Source organism: Lonchura striata, chromosome 20 (assembly GCF_046129695.1).
Source record: "Lonchura striata isolate bLonStr1 chromosome 20, bLonStr1.mat, whole genome shotgun sequence".
NCBI classification, from domain to species: Eukaryota; Metazoa; Chordata; class Aves; order Passeriformes; family Estrildidae; genus Lonchura; species Lonchura striata.
The window spans coordinates 7,046,318-7,066,504 of NC_134622.1; the positions used below are offsets into that span (position 1 = coordinate 7,046,318).

Consider the following 20,187-nt stretch of genomic DNA (forward strand, 5'->3'; position numbering starts at 1 on the left):
TTTCTGTCCTATTAAACCAGCCTTATCTCAAGCCATGAATGTCACTAGTATTTTTCCCAATCCTCTCCCCAATTCCAGCACGGCCATGTGGTGTTCAGCTGCCTGCCAGGTTAAACCACAATGCCATGTCAAGAGACATCTCCTATTTAGCAGTGTATCATGTCTCCCTTCTGGTTTTTAAACAGTTGCCTTTATCACCAGGAGTTAGAGCACTTGATTGACAAGGCTTGTAATACACCATGGAGTTGCCTTTATTTTTCCTACATGTTAAAGGAAAAGATACTAAAAATACAATTATGGTTTTGAGCCAGGCGTAGTCTGTTCTAATATAATTCATCTCAAAGACTATCCACCGTGCCTGCTGCACCCAAATCATTTATAAAACATTAGCATCTCCTATGCTGACATTTCACTCCTATATTACAGGAGTTACACGCAGACTTAAAAAAAAATTAATAAAGTGCTTCTCTTCTTCATTCTCCCACTGAGAGCTTTGATTTCCAGAGTATGAAACGAAATAACCAACATAACAACATGCTCCACTTCTGAGGGACAGTGCCAGACTCATTCAGTTGCTATTGGTTATAGAGAGTAGGACATGAGGGAGCTATTTCAGATCACGGATTATTTGTTCTGGCTGCATTGGACATCCCTTTAGTGGAGCTTTAGAGCCCTGTAGACAGAAAAGTTTGGGTAGGAGCTGGAAGGCAGAGACTTGATGAAGTAACCTCTTCCTTTCTCCTCCCACAATTACTCTTGCTATTCCCCAGGAAGGGAGTCTAAAACAGAAGCATCCAAGCCTCTGGCTTTCCTTGCTTGCAAGATGGACAGAGGAGGCCATGCCCCTCCAGCTTCCCACTCTCACCATCCAACTGCTCGTAAACACAAGTGCATCAGGGAATTTTCTGCTTCCCTTTTCAGTGGGAGTTTCCCTTTCTATTTCCACATATCTCCAAGGGATCTGCCGCTGTGTAAATACGCTCTCCCCTTCCCCAAAGTGGTTGGGAGAGCAGATTTCCCCAGCTAGCCCATCCTTCCTGGAGCTAATTGTGTGTCTGATGGAAAACTGCAGCTGTTTTTCTCAGGATTTCCAGCCCCTCACCTGAGCCACAGGCTCAAAACACCACCACTGAGATATGGTTATGGAAAGAACAGAAGCCTTTTCTTGTCCAAGATCACTTTTATTTCCCTTGTTTCATTAACTTCAGTGTCTGTTTGGTCTCACATATCCACGCTGACAAGGAATTCACACCAACTGCAGAATTTGGGCAGCACCTCCCCGAGCCCACGGGCTGCTGTTGGTGGAGCTGCCGGCTCTGCCATGCCCCCGACCAGCAAACACATCCTTCCAGCACATGGTTTAGCCCAGGAAGAGGGGAACAGGATGTCCTGCTCCCTCTCCTCCACCTCCCCACCACCCCCTTTGTACAGCTCTCTTGGACCACAGATTTCCTCTCTCCTGCCATGGACCAGAACCCTTGGGCACCGCGCTTCTTGCCGGTCCTCTACAAACTGTAGTTTCTCCCTATTCTCACTCTTCCAGAATCTGTTCCTTTTAAGAAACAAAACCCCTCCTGACTCTGTCAGGTCTACCTGCAGCCTGGGAGCTGCTCCTTGCTGCCCCAGTGAAAACCTTAGTCCAGCTATAAAGGTCCTCACGCCACTGCCACGGCTGGGAAGCCGCTCTCTGCCTCTAGCCCCAAAACCAGCCCCATTCCTCCCCGGGGCCTCGAGTGCTCTCCGGAGACAGAGCTCTGCAGCTCTATTTATTTGGGCTAATTAATCTCTCTCTCCCCCACCACGGGTTACAAATTAGGGTGTAAGGGTGAATTTTGGCTCTCTGGGTATGGACTTTGCTGCATCACACACAACCACCCCCCAACCCCTCCCAAAGTTTAGTGCTCTGAATTGCTGAGAACATTGGTCCGTTGTGGTTCCCCCGCGTGTACTGAGCCCGCCCGATGGCTTTCAGCATCTGTAGGCACTGCTGCCGGTTTGTTTTCTCAAGGAAAAAAAAAAATCATATACTGGTCTGCTATAAATTCAATAATACAATCCTTAGTTCTGAAGATACAGTTTCCATATAGTTTATAAACATTGTAAGACATACATATGGATAATTGAGGGGGAATAGGGGGAGCCTGTGCAATTGTTGGGGTTTTTTCCTCAGATGTGTGAACATGGTTACAAAAAACACACCTCCTGCAGGTACCTCATTTCTTTATGTGTTGGGTTTGTTTTTTTTGTTTCTTTTTCTTTTTTTTTTTTTCTTTTTTGTTTAATTCCACCTCTAATCAGTCTTTCCTTTGGTTGTTGGCTACTCCAAGCCCAGCAGGCAAGCCCTGTTCTGCTGTAATGCCTGAGATATTCAGGGGTTTGAGATTGTCTTCTAAGAGATTCCCAGCCAACTTTGGCCTCTGGGTTTGGAGCCAAAAGGGCTAAAACGTGGGAGAACCAAATGTCCTGATTACATCGGTATCAGTGTCCTTGCACTCACTTTCAGAGAGAAACAGTGTAGGCTTAATCGGTGATGGTTTTTACAGCAATTATGTTCCTTCAGGTAATTGGAGGGGTCGTTCGGAGCGCTCTCAAATGAACGGGATTTCACAAGAGCATGGATACAGTCCATTTGTCTGGGTGCTGTCACCGACGCATTGGTTACCATCCCTGTTATCTGCTTTTTGTAAGGTTGGCTTTTTTGTTGTCATTGTTGTAGGTGCTCGGTTAGGCTGTTTGTGACAAGGTGTGATAATGCCTTTTAATCTGCTCCCGCTGCGCTCGGCACAGTCCGGCCGGGCACGGAGACAACCCTCAGAAGCCGAGACAACGTTCTTCCCTTCGCCAGGCCAACGCTGAGCCACGTACAAAAAAAGAAGAAGAAAAGAAACTCTGGTCCTTTGTAGATTGGTGGCAGTACAGCTCCGCTCCGTCCGCGGCCGGGGCTGGGGGGCTCAGCGGATGACAGCCGCCAACACCACCATAAAAACCAGGAGGGACGCCCTGAGCCCCGGGCAGCCGGCGGCCTGCTGGACCCCGCTGGGCGGGCGGATGGGCGTCCGCCGGGTGCACTTACCCTTGCGCCTGGGGGACAGCGTGGGCATGGCCCCGAAGCTGTACTTGTGCTGATAATCAGGCACATAGTCTAGGACCTCCTGCCCGTTTTTGCGCGGCCCCAAGGACACCGGCTTGGAGGTTCGGTTACGGCTTTTGTGGCTGGTGCAGTTCTTGCCGGGTTTGCGGTAGCCCGGCCGGGAGCCGGCGGGCTGGTTGCTGTGCAAACTGTTCTCAGCCCCTCGCTCCTTCCCCTTCTCCTTGGAGGAGTGGTGAGGGTGGTGGGATTTGGAGGCTCCTCTGTCCGCCGTAGAGAAGGTGTGTGTTTTCATCTGGTGGAGCGACTCGGACCCTGAACAGTTCCTAAAGTCTTCTGCTCTTAGCACCTTGAGGTCCTTGCCGTGCATCTGCTCGGGGGACTCGCAGATGACGCTGGAGCTGGAGCCTCTGAACCTGTGCAGCCATTCCCAGAGGGAACGGGCTTTGCAGTCGCAGCTCCACGGGTTCCCGTTCAGCCTGAGAAACTCCAGGGCTCCCAGGTGGGCCAGGCAGTCCCCCTGCAGCTCCGAGAGGCTGTTGTTGAACAGGAAAAGGGTGGTCAATCTTCGGAGGTCATGAAAAGCCCGCCTATGAATCCACTGCAGCTGATTTTGATGGATGAGGAGCCGATCCAGGTTTATTAGTCCCCTGAACGTGTTCTGATGGAGGCTCCAGAGCTTGTTTCCATGGAGAAAAAGATGGCTGAGGTTAACCAAGTCAACAAAAATATCATCCTGAAGGAACTCAATGTGGTTGTCTTGCAGGTAAAGGTATTGCAGGTTGTGGAGGCCACCAAAAATCCCGCTGGGGAGAGAGCTCAGCCCGCACTTGTACAGATACAAGGCGTGGAGTTTCACCAGCCCTTGGAAAGTGTCTGCAGCTAAAGCCCTTAAATAGCGGTTGTCCCCCAGGTCCAGCTCTTCCAGGTTGATGAACCCATCGAAGGTGTTGGGGTCGATGAAGGTGATGTTGTTGGAGTAGATCCAGAGGGTGACCATGGAAGGGCTGAAGTGGCCCCGCAGCAGCAAGGTGATCTGGTTGTTTTGGAGGAAGATCCTCTCGCTGTCCTCGGGGATGCCCTCGGGGATGGTGACGAAGTTGTGAGCCTGGCAGCTGACGGTCATCGGGGAGGGGTAGCACACGCAGTCGGTGGGGCAGCCCAGGGCACCGGGCACCTTCAGCCCCAGCAGCACCAGCAGCAGCTCCGCAAACCCCCCTGTGCGGAGAGAGGGGAGAGCGGCGTCAGCGGGAACCGGGCACCTCCCGCCCACCCATCGCTGCTGCGGAGACTATTCCGGGTGAAAAACGCCCCCAATTAGCTCAGCCCTCCTCTCTGCTCATGAATTACCCACGCGGCTGTGATGAGTAGGCTCATCACCCACGGCAGCTAAAACGTGATGTGTGGAGTACTCCCTGCCTCCTCTCCCTGCCTGCAACAGGCGGCTGCTCGTGTTCGCAGCCCCGAACGGGCAGGAGAAACTTTCTCGCTGAGAATTCGCGCAGGCAGCAGAGCCCCTTGGCCGCAGGCAAGGAAACGCCGCGGTGTGAGAGCAAACAGAGGCAATTCAAACCCTCACTCCTCCTGAAATGCATCTGTTAAATCGCCTGCACGTATCGGAGAGGAAAAGCTGCGGAGGTTCAGCACTTCCCAGTGAACTACCTAAAATTACACGTGTGCAGTGCATCCCCCAAAGGCACAGACCCATCCCCACCGTCTCCTTTCACTACAGTTGTTAGACACCACCATCCACCCCGAAACCCGAGTGATTTACAGGGAAATATGTTGTCAGCAGTTGGTGGAAAAGGCTGAGCTGAAAACTCCGTTTGGAAGTGGGATGCTCAGACATATTTTTAAATGGATGTCCTGTGGCAAAGCATATTGCATCCTCTAATGCTACAGAATGTGCCTGTGGCTGGGGCTTTCTCGCAGCAGAGAACGAGGCAGAATCATCCCCTCCCTCTGCTCAGCTCCTCAGAGCTCCGGTTTCGCCGCCCCGCTCCCGTCTCGCTCCCACTCCTCACACCAGGCTTGCTTTCAGGCTATTCCTTCTGCGCCGAGTGGCTTTTCAGACTCATTGCACCACACTTGTCATTTCTCATTCAGATTTTCCTCCTAGATTTGGCTTTTTCCTCTTACATGCAAAATTTGCTCATGTCTAATGAATTCTGCCTCTGGACTTTACGGGGAAAAGGAGTAACAGTGGAGCAGCGCACAGCTGCCAGTGCCATCCTGCCCACGAGTCCTACTCAGCTTGTACTAATCTGAAAAACGAGAGTGGAAGTGGAGTTCATCTCTAATTACTCCACGTCGTTATCACCAGCTAGTCCAAGAGCCAGGACCCCTTGGGCTTTTACAGTCCCTCTTTTCAGTGCCTACAGCCTAATACAAGTTGGAGGCACAAAAACCTCACTGTTTTCTTATTAATTGTGTTTGAAATGTAACTGTGTGGTTGCCGTCGCCTTTTCCCTGGTATGCAGATCTATTGCCGTTTAGTTAACAGCAGGTGACCCATCCATCTAGATCCGTCCTTTCAAGGCAAAGTTGCCACATATTTTAGATAAACTGGGTTATTCACTCTCCATAAATCACCAGTAAGAGCCAGTCATCGCTGACTGGGCGGTTAATAGGAAAAAAAATAGCATTGCTGCCCAAAGCATCGGATCAAGCCTTGCCTGGGAATGGGAATGAGGGGGATGACTTCCAGGCACTGCCCTTCAGAAACGAAGCACGGGCTACCAGGAGGGATGTCTCATCCCTGCGCCACTGCCAAAAAGGGCTGGTGAGTCGGGAACGCTGAATTCGCGACAACTCCTACGGCTGTGTAGGAAAAGGAACATTCTCCAAGTCGCTGCCGTAGCATTTTGGCTTTGCTGTCGTGCCTGTGCACGATGAGCGAGGGGCTGCGCTGGTGGGAGCATCGTGCTGAGTACCCAGAGCTCCCTGCCAAAACGGGAGCCCTGGCTGCCACTCACAGCCCGGGAAACAGCAGTATCCTGAGGATATTGTGATTATCCTACAATGGGAGAGATAAAGCAATGTTTGCAGATATATTCTGCTGGGTTTTTTAATTCGAGGATGTGCTCCACCAAGGTGGGACGACTCCACGTCCCCCGGCTTACCTCGGTGGCACCGGAGCACGGCGCCTTCCGTAGGTCTGATGTTTATTAGTAAAGCCCTGCCAGGCACAAGTGCTGTGACGATCTCCCACATGCAGAGTCTGTTATTGCAAATACCAAATCACAAGGGTCTGAATCAATAAACCATCTCCCAGCTACACGCAGCAGGTTGGAAGATTACATATTGCTTCCAAACAACAGTTTTATGCGCTCTTCCGTGACACGACAGTTGCCAGGCTAACGGGATTACTGACGGGAGGTGGAGCCGGGCAGGGATCTGGGAGCATACAGGATTTCACGTATAGGCATGGTGATGACAGGAGGCTGTTAGCAAAGCTTGGTGATGGACCAAGGCAGCCCAGGCCTCCCTGGAGCATGGCCAAGGTAGAGGCTCCTGCCGAAAGGGAACGCAGCGTTTAACAGCTCGCTGCCTGCAGGGATAGCTCTGGAGGTAAAGGTCAGAGGGAACTGAGTCCATCTCTTTAATTAACAGGCGGCTGTGAGTTAATGGCTGGAGTTCCTATGGAGAGAGAGAGATGGGATTCCTGCAGCCAGGGATGGCCGTGAGGATAGGCTGGGGTTGTTATTGGTTCTCAGCTTGCCGAGAACAGGATGGTGGGAAGAAAAGACAAGGAAGTTTTTATCCCTACTGCATCTTGGGAGTAAGGAGAATGGGGAAACAGAAGGATGGATAGTTAGAAAAGTAAAGGTCAACAGGACTTGGATAGGGAGTAGGTTTACATTAGGTATAAGGAAGGAATTTTCCTTGCCAGGGTGGTGAGGCACTGGCACAGGCTTCCCAGAAAAACTGTGGTGCCCCATCCCTGGAAGTGTCCAAGGCCAGGCTGGGTGGGACTTGGAGCAACTTGGTCCTACTGGAAGGTGTCCCTGCCCTAGGTTTCTTTGACATCCCTTCCAGCCCAAAGCAATCTGTGATTCTGTGAAGGTCTGGACTCCCCGTGGACGCACACAAAGCCTGTGGTCTCATCAAGGAGGCCTTCCCTCCAAGCCTGTAAAACCTGCTGAGTGCTTAGTGCTGTGAGAAGCTGCTCCTGGCATGGTCTAGGACTGGTCCCAGTTTAGATCTGGGAAGGAGATCCCCAAAAAGCAAAGAGGTCATGAAGCCATGAAGCTCCTGAGGCTGGTAACACCAGCACTGGGATATCCAGCAGCCAAATCCCACTGGGGCGTGACAGCCAGGAGCACTTGGGTCTCACTGGGCTTCCCAGACTGGAAAACACCTGAGAGGCCCCAGCCCAGCTCTCCTGAGAGTTTGACCCTGTCTAACTTGTTATTCCTGACTCAGCCCTTTCAACTTCATCTTGTAAAGGTTGTGAGGTACACAGAGGGTCACCAGCCCGAGTGTTGAAGCTCACCGGGGAGGGAGAGCTTCAAAAGCAGCACAGAAAAATCCTCCAGAAACCTGCTGGTGCAGTGAGTAAAACCAAATCCCCGCTGACATGGATAAAACCAGCAAAGGGGTGTTTATCTCCTGCCTTCCTGCCACTGACGTGCTGTGTCACCCCAGCCTCTGCTCGCCGCGTCCTTCTGCTGCCTCCTGCTTCTGACTGAGGTTTCAGTGATTGCAATGAATTCGTCTGACTGTCCAAACCATTTCCCATGTAACATCCCTCTAATTGGGCATTAATTAGGCATCAGTTAATGAATGCTTGAAATAATTTATCTTTGGATGCGTCCAGTTTGCAGTCTTACTTTTAACAGCATTAGACTCGTTATTAGATTAACATCGTTATAAATGTTCTCCATTACCTGCTTGTTTCCATTGTCTTAGCTTTATTACTGAGAGTGAAAATCACTCCTCCCACATGCATTATTGATGAGTAAGGACTTTCTATATGTAGCACGGGATTAATTGTTATACAGTGTAATGCATTTAGCGTGAAGCCTCAATTTGTGCAAGAGCTGAAGGCAGCCAGAAGAATGCAGACACCCGGAGCCAGCAGGATCGGCCAGACACTGCACATCTCTCTCCAGCCCAGACCAGGTTCCTCCCAGGCCGGTGCCAGCACAGGAAGAAATTTGAAAAAAAGAACAACAAACCCTAGTTTGATACCCAAGATCAAAGACAGATGGTTTGAAGGGTTGGAGCACTTCTCTGCCACCACGGCAGGGACTCTTGACTCTGCAGTGCCACTTGCTCTGAGAGCCATGTGTACCTGCCCCAGCACTTTTCTTGCTTTTTAAGGTTTAGAACACTTCACTGTACCTCTAAGCCAGGCAGGGACTCGGTTTCTTTAGAACATGGTGCCCCTTACTTTCATTAGGAGGCTCAGACTCGGGGCCAAGACATCACCTAGGACAAGGATGGTTTTGTCCCTGGGGGGATGCACTGCAGGACACCCCCTGCCACAAACCCCAGCACCCCCAGCCCATTCCCTCTTGGCAAGCTGCTTCTCTCAGATGGGTATTTTCACCTCTCCACCCGGACAAGCTTATATGGGTCAAAGCCTGTCTAATTCTCCAGCAGGAGAATCCGCTCTCGAGGGTGGAGCAGGTTGCTTCTCTTCCAAATCTCTCCTAAACCCACCATCTGCTTTGGGAGACCCATCTTAGCTCATGTCTACATGCAACTTGACTGTCTGCTTACTGTGTCCATTACCAGGGCTGCTCAAGCTGTTAGATTTATAAGCTCTTTAGAGCAAAGCCCTCGTCTTCTGGTTGCTGATTTATGTATCTTTACTGCCATAAAACACTATGTATAGCTACTACATAATATAAATAATAATACTTAACCGGAGTGCGCTACAAGTGGGGAGAAAGCATCTGCTCACAGGCGGGATTATCAAAAAGGGAGAAGCTTCCTCATCAGTCACCCTCTTTTGAGGCCAAACTCACACCTGCTCTAACACCAGCACCTCACTGAGCTCTAGACAGAGATTTTCCTGTCCTGCTCCCACCCTGAATCTATCAAAGGATTTTTCAAAATCCACCCCTAACAAGCTGGTGCACAAAGACATGACTACAACCCCCGGGGGGAAAGTACACTTTGAAACTTGGGAACGACCTCAGAATTGGATGTTCACATAGAGAGAAACTGTTGTTTAGGGAGAAAAAGCAGCCTCAGATGCTCACAATTTCATCAGCTAAGTGAAGGACGATGAAAGGCAAGGACAGAGTGGCAAAAGCAACTGGGCACGAGCCAAGAGCCAAACTCAGGATCTGGGACGGTTCAACAAAGCAGCATCAGACTCTGCTTAGCAGCTGCAGGGTCCTCTTATTCTCTCTTTTGTTTTTTTATTTTTTCAACACAGAGGATACAATAAACATGCCCATGCTGACTGTCACAAAGCCTGAATTCCCCAGTGAGCAGCAGCTCCCTTTCAGCCTCTGTGCAAAGCCCCTTAGGTGCTGCCCCACGGTCCTGCAGCAGGAACATCCTCACTGGCATTGCTCCCAAAACATCAGCTGCAGCTCCCAGCACCAGGACACAGCATGAAGCTTTGCTCCTGCACGAGCTGCCTTTCAGCCAGACAGTGGCAGCCACCCATCCACCTTCATCTTTTTTTTTTTTTTTTTTTTTTTTTTTTTTTTTGCGACCGGTGTCATAAATAACTGACAGATCCCAGCTGTTTGGAGTTATGGTTTCTGATGGAGTGACAGCTGCTCCCAATCCCCCAGTCATCACCCCGGCAGTTCTGGAACATTTCAGCAACATAAAAATCATTGGAGATAATTTCGGTTTTGCATAATTTGGTTAGGCAAGCTGTGATTTAATGGCAATTATGACCTCCGAGGCAGAAGATGAGCTTGGAGGCTACTGGCTTCACACGACTTTAGCTCGGGGTGCAGCATCAGGGATGTTCCAGGGAGATGGCACTACAAGGAAAAAAAAATCCTTCTCCAGCAGCTGGAAATTGCCTTCCTTGGCTGGCAAGTGGAAACACTGTTCCCACAGGAAGAAGCATACAAGGAAATTTGGAAGGAATCGTGCAAAGGAAAGCTTTGGGAAGAGACTGGTGCCAAAAGATGCATCAGGAGGTACCTTTTAAAGAAAAGCCAGGAAAAGGCAGTAGACTGGGGAGTACCTTTGCAAAGCCTTCTGTGTCACCAGTATCTCATGTGTTAAGTGGTACAAATGTCCTTTTGGTCACTCTGAAAGCAAATCCTCCTCCTGTGACCGAGAAGGGAGAGCTGGAATCAGGAACAGGCTGCCTGCTCTGGGCACTGCCCTTTGCTCTCCCCTCCCACAGGGTTTCTCCTGCTCTGGGCTGTGTTGCCTCCTCTCCCTGGGTGCTCCTCACCCATCCCAGAGCTCCTTGGTTTGCTTTTCTCCAGCTCTGACTGAAAGGAGCAAACCCCTGGGCAGCCAAGCCGTGCTGGGAGCTCAGCTGAGGATGGAGAACCGTGCTCAGGAGCTCTGTGTTTCTGGCTGGGGGAAAAACGTGGCTTAACAGGAAGAACAACTTTTGTTTGGAGCTGAGAAGGTCCAATTCCCTCACTCCATCACAGCTGTCAACCAGCTTGGGGTTTGCTGTGAGCTCAAGCTCAGGGTGGAGACCCAGGGTCAGCAGCACCCCAAAATCCAGTCTTTTAGGGTGTTGCATCTTCAATTTACATTTGCTGACCTGGTAACTGGAGATGTTCACCTTCCCCCACCAAAGTCAAGGCCAAGGTCACCTGGAAGTTTCTGGATGGTGGTCATTAACTCCTATTGCAGTTTGAAACCAGACCATAAATTTCATAGTGTAATAATGTAAAAATCAATAACTCTGTTTGAAACAATAGCTTTGTCTTCCATTTCAGCCGGCTCTGGTATCTCCCCACAGACCATGTCCCTCTGAATCACACAAATAAAGAGAGAGGAGCAATGGGTGGCGGGGCTGCTGCTCCCCTGCCAGGTGCCCAGTCCCTCCATAGTTACAGATTCAATTAGTTCATTTATTCCTCTCTCGCAGTTAAACCCGAGGATGGTTTAACAGGAAAATAGAAGGAGCCTTTTATGCTCAGTCTCTCTGCCATCCCGTCCAACACAGCGTCCCTGAGGCTTTCCATGTGAGAGCTGCCCAAACCCCTGCTCTCTATTGCCATGGGCAGCAGGGCCAAAACCCAAAATACTTCTGGAAAGATGCAGAACCAACTCACACAGACAAAAAATAATGAAAGTCCGCTCCTTTCCAGCTCTGGCTTTCCGGGCGAGGGAGGTCTGGATTCCTTTGCTTGCTTATTTTCCGTTGTTTGCTGTAGCACTGGCTCAAAATATACATCGAGAAGCAGGATTGTCTTTCACATGTTGGTGGATGTGTGATCCTCAAAAAACAAATTAGCACCGATTCACTTCTATATAGAGTGCAGCCGTCAGGGAATCACTCCTGAATTCACAGCGAAGGAAAGTAATAATGCTTCCAGCGTGCTAATCCTCTCCAAGAGCAGCCCCTGAACTCTCTCCTGGTGCTGGAGGCACCATTGGAAATTACAATTCTACTGAAAAAATAATAAATAAATGCAGAAATTGGCAGGGTTTGTGCTAGTCCAGAGGATTTGTACCCTAATGTGGAACTCCCTGTTTAATTAGCACTCCTCTCTGTCTGCATCTCCTCCTCCTGCTCTCAAGCTAAAGAAAAAGGAGGGGAAAAGGAGGTCAATGGTAGAAGTGGCTGTGGGATTGAAACTTGGCTATAGAAATTTATTTAATTTAAATGCTTCTTTCAGGACTAACACACGCAGAAGCAGAGGGAGCGTAGAGTGTGTTTTCCCAGAATAATCTGCTCTGCTTAACCCCAATTCTGAGCACACCTTCCACGGCAGGGATGCCCTTGGTGGAAAACTGCAGTGGGATGCTGCTGGTCCTGTAGCTGCAGGCACAGGGAGCAACCCCAGCACCTCAGCTTTGGGAGAAAACTGTTTAAATCAGAGGCTGGGCTGCTGCTTGCAGCAGCTGGAGACAGATCTGGGATGGGATGGGGTGGGATGGGATGGGATAGAATATTTCTGTTGGAAGGGACCTACAATGATAATCTGCTCCATCTGCCCAAGAGCTAAAGCTTGTTATTAAGGGCACTGTCCAAATGCCTCTGGAACACTGACAGGCTCGGGGCATCAGCCACCTCTCAGGTCTGACCACCCTCTCAGTGAAGAAATGCTTCCTAATGTCCAGTCTAAACCTCCCTTGGTGCAACCATTGCCCCATGTCCTGTCCCTGGAGACAGAGGAGGAGGAGACAGACCATCCTCTTTTCCTGGGGCTGCTGCAGGGTTTGTTGTGCCCCTGTGTCCCACCCCACCGTGCATCTCCAAAGCCACTGGGACCTTTTTGGAATGCAGGAATGCTTGGGTCCTGCTGTGGCTGGAGGTGTCAGTGCACACCAGGATGCTCCTGCTTCTCCGGGAGAGAAGGGCATGGACCAGGGAACACCCTGAGCAGGATTGCAGGCACGGACAGGAGTTTCAGCAGCTCCTGGCACTGCTGTCCTGACCCCAGCGGGCACCAGGCAGCCTCTGCTGGTCCCCTGCACAGGACAGGGCTCTGGCAGGACCTGCCAGCAGCCTGCAGTGCAGCCGGGATAGAATCTGGCAAAGGACAGGGAGATCTCGAGGTCTTTGAGAAGGGACTAATAATTCCAATTGCCCCCGAGGAAAGAAATACAGGAGGATGACTTGAGCTTAGTGGATTGTCTGAGGCGTCTCAGGGGATCATCAGATACTTCCACTCCCTTTTTGTCCCGAGGTGACAAGTTTTCCTTCCCATTCACAGAAATGCAAAGCACTTCATTCACAGCAGTAATAAGAACGGTGTCCTTTGTAAAGCAGCCGGGGAGTGAACCCTTCGAGGTGCTTTACAGCAAAACAATTGCAGATGAAATGACAAAACCCACCCCAGCTGAGCACCAGCCAGATCGGTATCAAACGCTGAACAAGCTCATGTGTAGAGAAAGCAGATTCACCAGCCTGCTTCCCTGCCAGCAGCTGGCCAGGAGCTACGGAGGGTTTCTTTAGGATCAGAAATACAGCCAAAACTGAGCAAATATGAGATGGAAGAGCAAAGTGACAGCTGCCCGGGCTCTCAGTGCACGCTCGGCTGCCCCATCCAGCACGCATCCACAGGAGATGGAAAAACTGGAGGCTGTGGAAAAGCAGGGATGTGCTGGATGGATCTTTACCTGGCTGGAGCTGGGAGCGGACAGCAACTCAACAGAGGGAGGCAAATATGGTTTCATGCAAGCACAGCTAATAGGGAGGGCATTAGTCCTATAAACTTGTAATCCTGCTGAGGTCCCGACCCCAGCAGTGTCCGGTGGCACCGAGATCCACAGGCGAATTCTGTACCGTGCCGCATGGGCTCTCTGTCATCATCCCTTTTCAGCCTTTCTGCATTTGAGATTTGCTGAATGTCCTTGTGTTTGGTGGAGAAGAGGGCAAATTGGAGCCTGGCGTGTACCTTCTTCCTCGTTCAGCAGCACATCATTCTGCCTGCAGCAGGGGGGAAGGAGACGGACAGGCAGGCATCAAAGCTGCTGGCTCTGTCACATTTTCTTCCCCCCAACCAAAAAAGAAGTGTTGGCGTCATTTGGAGCCCAGCCCACAGCCTCGGGTCTCTCTCCCACACCCAAAAATGGCAGCAGCACCTTTGCCTGTGCCCTTGGTCTCCTGTCAGGGCGATGCCAGGAGCACTCCAAGTGAACATCCCTGCGGGTCAGCAGCTGAGCGAGCACGGCAGATTCCAGCAAAACCCCATCCCCACTGGAGCCAGCATGCTGGGTCATGAGCACGGCTGCCTTTCAGAGGCCTCTCCTGTGCTTTGCACTGAACTTTTTACCAGCTCATGAAAAAGGCAGTGATAAAAGCAGAGCTGTGTGAATAGCTGAGCTGTGCCGCTCCTCTGGCCGGCATCCGGGGCCGTTCGGAGGCTTAATGAGCCAGTAGGAAATGCCATGAGCCCAGCTGGGTGTTGGGCATTGTCACTCTCCCACACAGCTCTTGGGGTGCGTGGGGATGTGGGGGACCTGAGGATTGAGCAGCAAGGCTTTGCCAACGCCTAAAATCTGAATGTTTGGAGCAGTTGGGTGCTGGGAATTAATGCGCAAGCGATGAACGTGGTCAGGACACGGCACTTTGCTAATATCCTGCTTTGTCTAGCTCCAGTGCCGGTATTCCATCCCAAAATATCCCCCTGAACATCCCTCTGGGAGTGGACTTTGTGGAGATGCTGCACATCCTCCAGCACCAGGCAAATGCCTGCATTAAAAGCTTAATAAAAATAGCTTGATAAGGGGATGTGTTCCCATCACCGGCAGCTCTCGAGCCCGCCGCCGATCCCTGAGCCTCCAACACAGCAAGGCCAAGTAATTACGGGATGGGGCTGCAAGGTCCTGACAGTCTAATTTCTATTAATTACAGCCTGTGTAGGATCCTGTCGCTGTGGAAAGGGGAGATGGGGAGATGGGAAATCATTGCAGGGCCGGGAAGACGCTGAAGGTCGGTGGTGCCGACCTGCAGCGGCCAAAACGTCCGGGCTAGGAGGGGTTTATGGTGAGAAGCAACAGGTTGGGCTGGATGGAGTGATGGGGATGTTCTACCCTCCTCCTCCTCACGTTGTGTTGCTCAGATGCACGTTTTGCAAAGTTAAAACAAACCGCAAAGAACGGAAATCGGCAGTTTTAAGGGAAAAGAAAACAAAAATAAGATCTTGGCAGAAGGATAAAGGAAGGCAACTGAAATGCTCATTAAAACTGAGGGGCCCCATTTCCCTGTCCAAGTGGCCACATCTCTGGAGGTTCCCAGATCCTTTGAAATGCCTCGTCAGATAAAGTCTTTCATCCTACCTGATTCTCTGGCTAAATTCATGGACCCATAAATTTTCACTGGAAGCGTGAAAGACAGAGCAACTCCATTCTGACTTTTCACTTCCCATCTGATTGCTGTTGATACAATTTATTCCTATGACAGCATCTGCTGCTTTCATGGGTTTTTTATTCTGAAGTACAACTCGTCTTTGTTAGTCCCATTTTCAGGCCTTTCATCATTTGAGTCACAACATAAAAGGCATTTAAACACTCCTGCTTGGAAACCAGGCTAGGAGAGGGTGGGAGCAAGGAGATGCCATGGCACCCCAGCCCCAGCCCTCCTCTGGCACAGGATGGGCTGTCCTGTGAGTGTGCCACAACCCTTTTGTGCTCCCACGTGCCTCCTGCCAAGGACAGCAGTGATGGGGATGCTGTGGCTCCATTTTGGGGTGGTGCTGTGAAATCCAGATGTGCTTTGAGGTGCAGAGCCTTGTAGACCATGTCTCTGTTGGGGCAGCATCTCTCTCACCTGCCACTGACTCAAAGAGTGTTTCCAGGGGCTCTGTGCCTTCCTCATCAGCCAAACCTCTCGTTAGACCACTCATTGCCTTTTGCTCTGCAGCTCCAGACCCGGCTGTGGTGCTCAGCTCTCCATGTCCCTGTGCTGGGGGGCCCTGCCACCCCTCACTGCCATCCACACTCTTCTGAACTCGCCAGGGACCCTTGTCCCCACCAGTGCCAGCAGATCCCGCTCTGCCCTGGCTTCTGCTGAGCTGCTGGAGGCACCGGGGAGTTCAGAGCTACCCACAGAAAATTGGAGTCTAATAATAGCTCCGTGGTGTTGCACCAGCAGAGAGCTGGAACAGCCACGTCTGGCAGGGAGAGGCCACTGCTGGCTCCTGTCTGCTCAGCTGGAAGAACAACGCCTTTCCCGGGATGCTCCTCCCTGCAGCCCCCGCCGAGGCTGGCAGACCCCTCTCCACACTCCAAGGATTCCCTGCCCCAGCAGCGTGGCTCACCCCGCTCCCCAAATTCCCTGTGCACGTGGGGCTCCACGCCTGTGACAGGGTCTGGACCATGTGGAAAAGCCACCGTGGGCACAAAACGGGCAGGACTCACCCCTGGATGAGCTTCCCTGGGGTGTGGTGGCCTCTCCCCCTCTTGCTTTAATTCCCCTGCCATATTTTCCACTCGGGCAGGCATTGCTGGCACCTGAGCATCCTGCAGCTACATCCCTCATCCCACCTGGTATCTCTCATCCTGGATCCCTTCCCTGGTCCCCCAGCTCCCAGGAAAGTGAGCGCAGCTGGAAACTGTGCTGCTGCTTATTGGAATAACCTTTCAGGATTCATTTAGTGCCGCTTGTTTCCACCCCACCTTTCCACCGTCAGCACTTTACTAATTGCAACTTTTAACTCCTTGTGCCCAGGCAGCCCGAGAGCGGCAGCTGCTGTAAGGAATGGGGTTCCTCTGCCCCCCTCATCTCTCCTTCCTCCCCAAATTAAGGCTCAGCCTAGTGAACATGAACACCACACTCACCCCAGCCTGCACCACCCTGCTCCCGCTCCCAGCTCACCCCACAAGCCTCCTGATTTGGGAAAAGATCACCCCGGAAGACCACAAATCCCAGGCAAAACCCCAGCCATCACCTGGGAGCATAAATCAGTGCATGGCTGGGCAGGGAAGAGGCGAGAGATCTCGGAGCACTGTCTGCCTGAGATTTATTAAATTATGGCTCTCGAGTTCAGCATCTGAGCCCGGCGCGCCAGGGCCGGCCGGGAGGGGGGTGGGTTTCAGCCCCCTAATTCAATCACGGGGCACCGGCCATGGCGCAGCTGGTGGGGAAGAAGAGCTGTCGCTGTCAACACGGAGAGAACCAGGCTCCCACAGCTTTCCTGGGTGGCTCTGCCCCCTGACCCCTCATTTCCCAGTGCCCCGGGAATGGCTCTGTGTCACTGTTAAGGGCTGGGGTCTGGTCCTGTGCTGGTGTGGCATCGGTGCCACCACAGAGGATTGCTCTGATCCAAGGCCACCTGCACTGAGAGGTGGGATGCTGCCAGCTCTGCTGCCACGCAGCTTTCTGTCCAAAGAGCAAAGGAGTCAAGAAACTACATTTTCAGGAAACTGAGGTGTTTTTTACGTAAGTGCAAGAGCAGGGCAGGAGGAAGGTGAGATGCTGTTTCCCAGCTGACACCATGAACCAGCGAGTGTGACTAAAACTTGGGAATGCTTTGCACAGGGGGTTCAGGCACTGCGGTGATGCCCATGGCGTTGAAACCTCAGCGGCTGCTCAGGGAGATGAGGACAGAGGGACATAATCAGGTAGGAAAGAGAGGAGAGAGATGGGAAGGCAGACGCTTTCCCTGAAAGCATTTCCAAGGTCAACGCTTAAAAGTGGAGCAGAGCGAGGATTTGGCTCAGGCAGGGGAGCGGGACCACGCCGGGATGCTCAGTGGGAAGCTGAGGAACGCCCAGCTCCCTCACCAGCACTGAATTACCCAGCCAAGGGCTGAGTGAGGCACCCAGACAAGGTCACGGTCCCACCGGAGCAGCGCGGGCGGCGAGGGAGCTCCGGCTGTGCAGCAAATTCAATCGTGGCGAATAACAGAGTGGAACAAAATCCAGCAATGCAATAAAATCTCCCGGCGCCTTGTTCACCTGAAGCCTGAGCAGCCGGGGCTCGCACAGGAGGTGGCACGGCCTCTGAGGGCAACCTGGTGTCTGGGGAGGCCGGCAAAGGGGAGGGAGGGTTTGGAATGGCCCTTGGCGAGCTTTCGACGGGTGACAGTTCATCCCGAGGCTCACGGGAGGAGGGTTGGATCTAAGCAAGGGAGAGCTGCTGGTTCCTTAAGAAGCGGGGAGGTGAAATCCAATTGTGCAGCATCCACGGCTGCCATTAACCTGTCTGTGTACTCCCGCGGCCGCCCATCCCTCTCCGCCTGACAGCCGGGGCTGCCCGGCACACGCTGCCCCGGCTGCCCGGGGATTTGTGTCTGCCTGCACACAGCCCTGCCACGGGCTTTTCTCCAGTGCTTCGTGCTGCTTCCAAAATGGAGCGCTGGATCAACATCCCCTGGTGAGCCGGGGAGCCGCGGAACGGGCTCCTGGAGAAGGAGAAATGGTGGCAGCGAGTGACGGGCGGCTGCAGGAGGAGCTGAGGGGCAAAGCACAGCTCCCAGCTGAGGCCAGGAAAGATAATCAGACTTTCTGGAAGGAAGGTCCTGAGGACATTCCTTAGGAATACCCCTTGGGCATTCAGCTTGTAGCATCATCTCCATCAGGTTAGAACTGGGGATCTAAATGGCAGCTTTTGGAAGCGCAGATGGGTTTGCGCCGGGGTTGCACGTTCCTGGAGGAGGCAGCCAGGTGGGCATTAGAGGGGTCTCTAATTCAGCTGGAGCCCCCTCAGAGGGGGAAAAAGCAGGATCTGGACTCGCTTTGTTCAGCCCCACACTCTTCCCAGCCCACGGCGGGGCTGAGAGCAGGCTGGTGGAGAAGGGAAGGGAGAGGAGAGGTGGGGAGCAGGGAGGAGGCGCAGCCAGCCCCACCAGCCGCCTCGCCTCTCTGCATCCCAGTTCCATTTGCAGATTTATTAAATCGAGAGCCAATTCCGACATAATTTCTTTCAAGCAGCTCCACCTCGCAGGTGTGCAGAATTTATTTGAGATAAAGAAAACCATTACAGAGAGACAGCAATCTTCAAAGACCACCTCGGAGACCTGAGAGAAATAAAAACACTAGCCCGTGCAAATGTGCAATTAAGTTTCAGAATACTCCTGCTCCATGAAAAGCTCCGTCCCTGCAGAGAACAGGCCTTTAAGGCAATTTTCCCAAACCCTATTCAGCATTCACTCAAAAATGCCTTTTTAAAACAACATGTGATTTTTTTTTTTCCCCTCCCTGCCTCACTCCTCCTTCTCTCTGCGCTTGCTCCATCACTTCCAGGTGGGACAGAAACAGCTCTGGTGGGGATGTGGTTCCTCCCCACTTGGAGGGGGAGATGAAGCACAGGAGGGGTCCCATCCACACAGGCACAGCTCTGTCACAACCTCCAGTCATGCCAGATCCACAAAGCAGGAATTTTTAGAGCTAGTCTTGTTATTCAAGGAGACCATGACACCAGCATGGCCCCACCTGGGGACAATTTGCCAACTATTCCCAGTTGAAGGATCTTCATATCCCTTATTCATGGGTCATCCTCTTCTTGGTGATTAATTAAAAATGCATAATTAACCTGTGGAACGCACTGCCATGAGGTATCGGGGAGGCCAGGAGCTTAGCGGGATTCGGGGGAGGATTATATGTTTAAATGGATAATGAGAACATCTGGTGGAACATTAACAGGGATGAAGGAGAATTAAGGAGAAGAGCTTGGCCAGCTGCCGGCACAGGGGGCGGGAGGGTGACCACGGGGCTGGCTCAAGGAGGGCACTGCTGGTCCAGCCCCAAGCCTGGCAGGGACACCAGCGCACCCCTGCACCCTTGGGAAGTGTGATTTTGGGAATGAGTGGGTGTGTCTGGAGATGAGGTAGTGACAGAGGGGTCACCACAGGGCTGGCTGCCTTCAGGTTGGAGGTGGCTACCTGGGACAGCAGGATGGTCACAACTCCTTGCCAGAACACCCAACCCAGCGGCCACCTCTTGTCCGTGGAGACCAGTGGCATGACCGTAACCCCTGGAGACACCCTGATAAATCAGCCACAGTGCCCTTAAAACCCCAGAAGAGCACCCATCAGCTGCAGCGCTTCCTGCAGGTGACACCACGCAGTCATCCGTGCTGCTGGTGGCGAGCTCTGAAGTCGTGGCACGCGACCAAGAATCCAAGGAAGGTGCAGGAGACACAAGAGCAAGCCTCAGCCAACCTGGCCACACAGGGTTTCCCAGCCCAAGGGTGTGCAGCCCACGCAAGAGGTGGTTCCTGGGGGTCTCCAGCTTCTGAACAACACGTGGCTTCCAGCACTGAGCCTGGCACACACTTTCTCCCTGTGGCAGCATCCCTCATCCACCCCGGGCTCCACACAGAATCACAGAGACCACCCAGCATCCCCCTTGCACGGTGGGCACAGACCATGTGCTTTGCTTCACTTCTTTCCCCCAGCCTCAGAAGTTTTCTTAGAAAAGCCTGGCAGCCAAAGCCAGCGATCCCGAGAGCAAACTCCGGGCTGACGACAGGATTACCAAATCCCTGTCAGCAAGCAGGGCTCAAGCAGCTGCTCTTTGCAGTGCAAATCTGCTGCTCC

The 20,187-nt window shown here is 52.3% G+C and overlaps 1 protein-coding gene across 1 annotated transcript in view; it reads right to left on the bottom strand.

Moving 5' to 3' along the window:
* Window positions 1-1,160: 1,160 nt before the first annotated feature.
* Window positions 1,161-20,187, bottom strand: part of RTN4RL1 (reticulon 4 receptor like 1) — a 30,418-nt gene continuing 11,391 nt past the window's right edge. Inside the window, exon 2 of the mRNA XM_021551027.2 lies at window positions 1,161-4,306. Within this exon, the coding sequence (XP_021406702.1) occupies window positions 2,952-4,306 (1,355 nt within the window). The 3' untranslated portion in view covers window positions 1,161-2,951. The remainder of the gene's footprint in view (window positions 4,307-20,187) is intronic.